The 9,316-nt window shown below is 43.4% G+C and overlaps 2 protein-coding genes across 2 annotated transcripts; both read left to right on the plus strand.

Annotated features, from left to right (window-relative positions):
• Positions 1-38: 38 nt before the first annotated feature.
• Positions 39-8,776, plus strand: LOC135333365 (nuclear pore membrane glycoprotein 210-like). Its single transcript, XM_064528345.1, has 8 exons — positions 39-73; positions 670-825; positions 1,059-1,263; positions 5,214-5,345; positions 5,407-5,513; positions 7,565-7,699; positions 7,955-8,104; positions 8,514-8,776. The coding sequence occupies exons 5-8, from the start codon at positions 5,436-5,438 to the stop codon at positions 8,571-8,573; spliced, it is 423 nt and encodes a 140-aa protein (XP_064384415.1). The 5' UTR covers positions 39-73; positions 670-825; positions 1,059-1,263; positions 5,214-5,345; positions 5,407-5,435; the 3' UTR covers positions 8,574-8,776.
• LOC135333315 (E3 ubiquitin-protein ligase TRIM71-like) lies at positions 1,983-5,111 on the plus strand. The gene is made up of 2 exons (XM_064528280.1): positions 1,983-2,701; positions 2,836-5,111. Exon 2 carries the CDS (start codon positions 2,846-2,848, stop codon positions 5,048-5,050), a length of 2,205 nt encoding a protein of 734 aa, XP_064384350.1. The 5' UTR covers positions 1,983-2,701; positions 2,836-2,845; the 3' UTR covers positions 5,051-5,111.
• Positions 8,777-9,316: the final 540 nt, after the last annotated feature.

Raw genomic sequence — 9,316 nt, forward strand, 5'->3', positions numbered from 1 at the left:
CTGTATTCTGGCTGGTCTGGGGTTCACTCCATAGAAGAATGAGATTTTATCTGGCTAAGACACTATTTGCAAGGTAAGCAGTTTTTTGTGAGACGGAAGTGCTGACATTAATTAATCTTCTGTTTTCTAGGGGAAGGCGTGGGTGTTTTTAGAATCAGGCCTGTTTTCAGAGCTATCTTTTAGCTGCCATAACTTGAATTCCGTGGATACAATTTCAATGATTTTCTGATTTTCTGAAAGCTTAGAAAGAGACCTTTCAAATGGTGTCATAAAAGTTTATATTTGAGAGATAAGAGTATTTACCAATTTGGCCATACTATGAATAATAAATAGCCCATGGTCCAAGGCGGAAAAATTACAAATTAGGGCCCCAACAAAATTTTGAATCGAAACACATCATATGAAAGGTCTCTTTCTAAGCTTTCAGAAAATCATAACATTTTTGATATTGGATCAACTGTATTAAAGTTAATGGCTGTTGAAAAATCAGGTTTGTTTTTAGAGCTATCTTTTAGAGGCCATAACTTGTGTTAGGAACGTCCTATTTAAAAAACTCAAAGACGCATTCTGTAGCTCTGAGAAAGCACTATTGTATACAATTAAAGTGTCTTAAAACCGCTAATTGCTCGCAGTGCCAAAGCTCACTAATTTGTGTGTCCTATGCTGTAGATGTGGGAACACGGAACCATCGTCGGTTGTGTGCAGTGTATTATAGTCGTACCCCCGGGTTTGAAGTGATCCATGGACTACTGGACCGTGTCATGCAGCTGCTGGAGGTGTCCTACATCAAAGATGGCAGTGGATACTTCCTCAAGGCAGCTGAAGGTGAGGGTTGCATAAGCACAGCTGTGTATGTGTGTTAGGGACTTGTGAAGGAACTGCTGTATATGCATTCAGTCCAGTTTGTTGGGAATTAGTGGCCTTGAGGTTTTTTGAAGTGTATGTGTTGGGAAGATTATTTTGTCAGAAAATTAATTCCTACAACTACACTTGCTCACTGCCCACACTTCTGCACTGCTTGTGTTTAGCGCCCCCTCCCCTGCACACACACTCCACAGACTCTACCTATTTCCCGGGCCATTGTGCAGAGGTGTGTGTACGTGGGAAGGTGATCGGGAAACTGGGTGTGCTCCATCCTGGTGTGTCTGTTGTGCAGCTCTAGTGTGTGTGAGACAGGGAGGTGTGTCTGGTGCAGCTGTTCTAACGGCCTCCTCCAACCAGTACCTGCCTTCCGTACTCTCCAGGGAGAACCTATCTCCTCAGGTTAGTGTGTGTTCATCATGACCTCCTTGACAGTATGTACCCAGGTGTGTGTTTAGGGTCAATACTGCAAGGTCATGTACTGTACATAGTTATGTCATGTACATATAATTATAGCCTGGATCCCAGGGTAGGCCGGTGAACGATCGAGGCTAGTACATAAATTATAATCCTTTTGTTTGTAGTTAGTGTGCTTTAGTAACCATTAAAGATCTAACATACTCTTCTTGAGGGGAGGGGTAGTTAAACACATTTAAACAGCCATAACTTTAGTACCGTTGATCCAATGTTAATTATTTGCTTAAAGCTTAGAAAGAGCTAGACTAGACTAGTTTTTCGTCCAATTCTGTTTTTGTTTGGTCAATGTACGCTTCTAAAGTAGGCATTCGTGAATATACTTGAGTGTACAGTTGTAAGTTACATAATTCGATTTCGGTTAAAATGTCATTCGTCTGTAGATATAATTATGGTGTATCTGTAAGGGATTGTTCAGGTTGTTCTCTTTTGGTGGGTGTTATGTTCAGTTTGGAAACTGCGTGTGTGTAGATTGGTCTAGGTGATCTTGTGAACTCATTGTATTGACGTAGTAGTTGGTGATATTGTACAGTATTATCAATGTTAGGGGTTGGTGTGAAGGAGAGTCCTTTAGTGAGTAGTGTTAGTTGTTCAGTGTTCAGAGATCCTGAGCTGAGGTTATGGACGGTTATACGTTGGGAATATTGTGCATGGTAGAAAATCTATCTTGTTTGTTTTGTTGAATGTGGTTGTGGTTCCTGGGATTTTCTTTTTTTGCCAAGTGTTGATTGTTTCGTCTCTGTCTCGCTGGGTATCTCCTGGTGCGTTGTTGAGCTTGTATATATTGCTCATCCCTTCAACACTGGATTATTGTCATTAGCAAACAATTTTGATACGTAAATATCCCGACCACAAGAGAAGGCCAGTGGTGTGAGTGGGTGGGGCAATGGAGTCCACTCAACCATGCATCTCATGGACCCAATTAAGAGTGTTCTAACATAATTATACACATAGAGATTATCATCCGTATGTATGTATGTATGTATGTATGCTGATTTTTGTATTATGATACATTTTGTGATCTTGTGTGTGTGCATTGGGTGCATGATGTGAGATCAATTTCAACATGGTATGGAGTGTTGTTAACATGGAGGGTGACATTGTATGAGTGTGTGTTGTCTGTATCTCAGGCAACTGGTCAGAGGGCTAGCAATAGAGTGGGTGTAGAATGTTGCTAGGCAATAATTATAGCCACAAGTATGTGTGTACCATTATGGTCTAACCATAATCAATACTTTGATCCTATGAATATTGTTGTGCATGCATCACCTGACCTGTCACTGTGAGAGCTGTGAGAGCTGTGAGTCTATAGCTGCTTTTGCCAAGCTTTGAGCTTTTCTTTCTACTACTAAACACTTTTCTAAAGGTGAGCATAATTATTGTACACGTTCTGATACATTCGTTTGTAGTTTTCGTTGCTTGAATTCTTTGCTATTATTATTATAAAGCTTGACACGCCCCCTTTTTAGCCTATTGTTATCCTTTTCTCTCCCCCCTCAGTTTTGTGTCAATGGCTGAGAGGCCGAGTGCTGCTCAAGAAGCTCTCTCCAAAGTGGAGGACCAGCTGTCATGCCTAGTCTGTCTGGAGCCCTACACCAACCCTCGACTGCTCTCCTGTTTCCACGTCTACTGTCAACATTGTCTCGAGGATATAGTTGCCCACAATCGACAAGGCCAGCTGGAATGCCCCAAGTGTCGCCGGCCCACCCCCCTACCCCCCACTGGTGTGAGTGGCCTCCAGGCTGCCTTCAATGTACACCATCTCTTTGACATCCAGGAAATACTCAAGAAGGTGAAAGAGCCTCAGAAATTGGCTTGTGAGAAATGTGTGAAGACGACTCGTAAAGCCACCAGCTTTTGCCGACAATGCACCAAGTTCATCTGCGATATGTGTACTACCATACACAAAGAATACGAAGAGTTCGAAGGTCACGAAGTCGTTACTCTCGAAAAAGTGGAGGGAGATTTGATTCGCTTGGTCTCCCCAAAGAAAACGTCCCCTCACTGCCCCAAACACGACGAGAAAATGAAACTTTATTGTGAACCTTGTGGGGAGTTGATTTGTCGAGATTGCCTCGTTCATATACACAAAGACCACAAGTATTGTGTGATTGCCGACACCTTTGAGAGCCACAAGAAAGAGATCCTGGACTCCCTGGGACCCGTTGAAAAACAGCTAGAGGCCACAGACACAGCTCTCGTCAATCTGGATGGACGACATGCCGAAATTGTTGAACACGGAGGAACAATTGCGACCAATATCCACTCGAAATTTGATAAGCTCCATCAAGCTCTGTATGCTCGTGAGGGGGAGCTTATGGCCGAGTTGGAAGGCCACACCCAACAACAGCTCAAGAGCCTCTCTGCTCAGCGAAAGGAAGTGGAGATCCTCCAAACCCAACGTAGCAGCTGCCTGCATTTCGTGAGGGAGAGCATTCGTACCGGGTCTCCAGGAGACGTGCTCAAGATGAAGCAAGGTGTGGTGAAGCAAGTGAGAGAGCTGGTGGACACCTTTGACCCCAACACCCTAGAGCCTCGTGAGACAACCAACACCTGTTTTGTGCCTTCTGCTCAGCTAGTCAAAGATAGCAAAAAGTTTGGTGGCTTGTGTTGTGTTAATATTCCTCGCAAAGCTATCACTGAACAAAAAGTAACTGCGTATTATCGATTCCTCTGTCCCCTAAATTCAGCACCGCCCGAAGCCAAACTTGTCTCTAAGCTGACAAACAAAACCACAAAATGTGCTGTGAAGGAACGAGGGCAGGGAGAGTACGAGATCTCCTACCAGCCGACAGTGGGCGGGGCCAGCGAGCTGATCGTGAGAGTGGGTGGAGAGGAGGTGGAAGGAAGTCCATTCCCTGTGGCAGTCAAGACTCCGATCGATAAACTAGGAACTGTTATCAAGACTATCAATGATCTCAAGTCACCTCGAAGTGTGGCACTCAACCAAGCTGCGGAGATAATTGTGGCTGAAGCCGCTGCTGATATTGTCTCGATATTTAGCCCCACAGGAGACAAGCTGCGAACATTAGACACTCGAGGCACAGCTGTTGGGGCGATGAAGAATCCTCGTGGTGTGGCAGTGGACGGTGATTACAATATTCTGGTGTTGGACGCTGGTAATCATCGACTGTTGAAGTTCTCACGTGGAGGAGACCTGATAGCAGCAGTAGGTAGTCGTGGCGATGGTTCTGGACAGTTTAACGATCCGATTGGTGTTTGTGTCAACAGTGTCAATGGGAAGGTGTATGTGGTTGATTATCGTGCTCACTGTGTTCACATCTTCAACTCTGACCTCACCTTCTCCAGCAAGTTCGGCAGTGAAGGCAATGGTAATGGACAGTTTAACTCTCCCTGTGACGTTGCATCCGATCGTAGTGGTTGTGTGTATGTGGTTGATGCTGGTATTGATCGAGTGCAAGTCTTCACACCCGATGGTGGCAATCTGAGGCAGTTTGGGAAGAGAGGCAGTAGAAATGGAGAATTTAACTTTCCTTTAAGCATCTGTGTAGACAGTGATGATCTGGTGTACGTGGGGGAAAATTGGAACGGTCGTGTCTCAGCGTTCACGTGTGAGGGAGTGTTTCTCAAGTCGTTTGGATCAATTGGATCTGAACCAGGACAGTTCAAAAGTCCTTTTGGCATAGCAGTAGACCAGTGTGGTGTGGTGTATGTGTCTGATAATGGCAACAATAGAGTGCAAATATTTTCCTAGTTTATTTTTGTTATTAAATTTGTTGAGTTATTGTAACATTGCTAATGAATATTGAAATTGAAACCAGTGAATTCTTTGCCCATGCTGTCCCTGTGTACTGAGTCTCTCCTGTTATAGTCGTACCTTTAGTATCGTACCTTACCCCACCCCCCCTCCGCTGCAGGGTCTCCATGGTGACATGGTGCTGATGGCGGGCGTCAATACTGGTACTGTCAAGGTCAAGGTCCGTCTGATGGAAAGGGGGTGGAGCCTAAACCAAGTGCTGGAATACACGTCGTCCCTCCTCATCACCTTGGTGAGCAAAGGGTTAAACAAACAATGCTGATTGTGAATTCTTATGATTAACCCTTCTCCAGGTTTCTCCATCGTCCCCGGCAACAACTGGATGTTGGAGGTGGGTAGAGACTATGCCATCACTGTGAATGTGTTTGACAAAATGAACCACAAGATTATCATCACTGAGGTAAGCCCAACACACACACACACACACTAGACACTTGTATAATTATTTTAGCTTGTAATTTATATACAAGATAACGCTAGGTATACTCCACTCCATGAGTTTGGATAATTATAGCCAGGCACGTACCGCCACACCATGTGCATGCTCCTGATAGTGGATCATTGTCTCCTTGCTAAATAATACAGAGCTACATTTGTCCTTGCAGAATCTCTTGTGTCGAGCCTGTTTCCATGACGATACGACCAGTGATTGGTCATATGCCAGACTGCCCTCTATTGACTCAGACCAACAATCACAATATTCAGGTACACTTGCTGCACTGTAGTTATCGTAATTATAATAATTGTCTACAGTTTCCTGTGCAGAGTATTGCAATATTAATAGTGTACGTGTTGATGGACTCTATAGTTGCACCTCGCATCTGTTGTCAAGCTTATAAGTACAATTATTGTGCATTGAAAATGTCAGTTTTCTAGCACTGAATAATTCATTGATTGTTGTCAGGTTTAACTGCCCCCCCCCACATACACACACACACAGCTCCTACCCCCCCCCCACACACACACACTCAGCTCCTACCCCCCCTCCCCCCACACACACACAGCTCCTACCCCCCCGCCCCACACACACACACACAAACACAAACATCTATTGACTAATGGAAAATTCATAATTATTGTCAGAACCAAGGTTAGATCTTATACTGATTGTACATGTACCTACAAGCCACAAAACACCTGAACGTAAGATGATACACCCAGATATGGGAATCACATGAGCCTAAACACAATCATCATGGTATTAAAAAACTGTCTAAAAACTGCTAACTAAAAGAATCCTCACAATGGAAAAGAAAGAACTGACGTTGTCACGTGGGTTACATTTTGCTTATCTTAATTACATAACAATTTACATACAATAATTATAAGGTTGCACATAGAGTACTTCCTAAACAAAAATATTTGAATAAGAAATTTAGCTTGCTTTTCAACTGCATGTTTTGTGGTGTTTAACCATAGAGTCTATGATTTGACAGCCACACCCGGACTCCGCATGTATGGGAGTGGTCCCGCCTTTCCTTGAGCTATCCCACAAGTCAGGAAATTAAAGGGACCGAAACTTGTGGACTGGCAATGACGGGTCTGGTGCTCCTCTGAAGACCGGAAAAACTATAATTGTTACTATAATTAAAACTGTCAATTGAACGTACTTCATTAAAATCAAATATGCATTCCGTTTGAGTCAATTTTATGCTTCAGCGGACGAGGTTCCATCCAACCCAGTTAGCCTTGTGCTTACTACCCCCTTTCCAAACACACACACACACACAAACACACACACATGTGGCACACACACGCAAACACAAACACACACACACACACACACACACACACACACACTATAGACACTTGTATATTTAGCTTGTAATTATATACAAGATAACGCTAGGTACCGTATATGCTTGATCAGGAGCCGCGGCTACTAAATGTTTCATTTTGCTGGAAGAGGAGGCTACAATTCAAGAGAGGCCACTGTTCAAGAGCGGCGTTTATTAGCTCCAGATAATTTAGTTTGTCATCAAAAGTTGTTTTCACCTGCATAAACTTGAACTCTGCCATGAGAAAGTCTTTGTGAAGCACTAACAAGCTGCTACTTGTAGCTACGTACATGTAGCTAGCTGCTAGCAATAATTTTTGTTGGCTGCCACGTACGTGCAGAAATGCTAGAGTCAAAGTTCACTGAGGCTACTATTTGAGAGCGGCTACTAAATGTTTAATTTTGCTAGCAAGGGAGGCTACTATTTGAGTGCGGCCTTTATACAAGAGCGGCCTCTGATCGAGCATATACGGTATACTCCATTCCATGAGTTTGGATAATTATAGCCAGGCACGTACAGCCACACCACGTGCATGCTCCTGATAGTGGATCATTGTCTCCTTGCTAAATAATACAGAGCTACATTTGTCCTTGCAGAATCTCTTGTGCCGAGCCTGTGATGATACGACCAGTGATTGTTCATATACCAAACTGCCTCACACACGCCCACACAGAACGTCCCCCTCTCTACGGAGCTGCCCTCCCTCTATCTGGAGTCTCACTTCTCATCACTCAACTCCTCCTATCATTACGTCAGGGCTCTCAAAAAGGGAGTGGCCACCATGCACTCCACCCTCAGCAAACTAAAGGTCTCTCTTTGAATATTAATTTTACTCCATTTCCCTAATCTACTCAAGTTAGTGGTTTTAGCTATGTCTAGTTTTAAGCATGTCATGTGAAAAGCAATTAGTTTCGAAATTTTTTTGTCCAAACAAAAGTTACGGGCGCAGTAAAATAAATTAAGGCTTTACGAAAAATTATGTATAATTGTTCAAGACCTCGATCATTATCAGATGTATAATAATGTACATGTAGATTGCATTGAGTTACTTGACTGTTTGCAGCACCCAGACACTGGTGAGGTTCATGACCTCCCGACCCTCATAACCAAGCACCAGGTGGTGGAGATCAACGACCCAGTGCAAGTGACCCCCAAACACCTCGTCATTCTCTGGGACCCCCAAACAGAGTTCAAATACCAGCACCAATTGAATGTGAGTGTGCTAGCTAGCTTGTTGAGAGCTAAACCTGTGTAGGGTACCAGCTACATAGGCTTGTACATGGCTTGTAATAATAACCTACTGGTTTTACTAATACGTGTATATAGATATGAAAAATTGTAATGATCCCATTTTCATTTTGATTAGGTATTTAGAGTTTCAAATGCAGCGACTTTTTGATAATGAATTGTGAATTTTTTTATAATTTGTGGTTGAAAGCAACGCATGCAATTCCCATACTTTGATATAACGCATTGTACAGTGTCATTCACAATCCATTAACCTCTCATTGGATAGTACTGTCCCTATTCCTGTGTTGTACACTACTGTCTATTTAATTGTAGATTGTGTTATTTATGTTTATGTGAGCAATTTTCTGAACCAATTTTCCCTCCCCCCACAGTCTCGTGCATGGACAAAGATGATGTGTGCAGTTTTGGAGTGCTTGCTTGTGAAGTGGTGAATGCCAGATATCCTGAAGCTGCTGTATTTCTTGGTCTGCTATCGAGTATGGAAGGTGTAAGGAGGGAGCTCCACCCACTCATCACCTCCTGTGTCTCTCACTCCCCTCAGGATAGACCCTCCATGGACACTGTGCTACACCACATCAAACAATTGGACTCTGAGTCTTAGCATTGGTGCATGAGTGTGTTATTATTAATTTGTGTAAAGAAATTATGCATGTTAGCTTATTCTGCAAACAAAGTGGGGGAGGGGCTGCTCAAGATGAGGGGGTGTTGAATATGGGGTCAGAGATCAGAAAGCCATGTGGACTCACTGAAAACTGTACTAGATATCATGCAAGATGAAGGCAGCCTTGATAGCAGCCACGGTCCTCACACTTGTCTGCTCCCTTCATAAAGCCAGCTCTCTGGAGAAGCTGAACGTACCGGTGGTTTAATTTCCTATGTCCCCTCCAGCACTGGAGTCAAGGTCAACTTCACTCTGAGCTCCCCTCAAGGTTGCTTCTTTTGGTCAGTGTACCTACTGTGTGTGTGTAGGGGAGGGGGGATACTGGTGCAAGCTGTGACCCTGAGTTACAGTCAATAGTTAATTAAGCTTGGTGCAAAGATTTAGGCCTAAAACAATTTTAACGTGGCTTAATATTGCTCGGTGAATTCCAGCGTCCAATAATTATTATATAATTATAGTGCAATAAAAATAATTATGATTACGTATAATTATTATGCCCCACCCACACACCCT

This window comes from Halichondria panicea, chromosome 3, assembly GCF_963675165.1.
Source record: "Halichondria panicea chromosome 3, odHalPani1.1, whole genome shotgun sequence".
Classification (NCBI taxonomy): Eukaryota; Metazoa; Porifera; class Demospongiae; order Suberitida; family Halichondriidae; genus Halichondria; species Halichondria panicea.

What these genes read in the sequence shown, in the direction of transcription:
- LOC135333365 (XM_064528345.1), top strand. Translation starts at nt 5,436, where the DNA reads ATGTTGGAGGTGGGTAGAGACTATGCCATCACTGTGAATGTGTTTGAC. An exon ending in CCACCCTCAGCAAACTAAAG is followed by an intron (nt 7,700 to 7,954) that starts GTCTCTCTTTGA and finishes GACTGTTTGCAG; the next exon opens with CACCCAGACACTGGTGAGGT. An exon ending in AATACCAGCACCAATTGAAT is followed by an intron (nt 8,105 to 8,513) that starts GTGAGTGTGCTA and finishes CTCCCCCCACAG; the next exon opens with TCTCGTGCATGGACAAAGAT.
- LOC135333315 (XM_064528280.1), top strand. Translation starts at nt 2,846, where the DNA reads ATGGCTGAGAGGCCGAGTGCTGCTCAAGAAGCTCTCTCCAAAGTGGAG.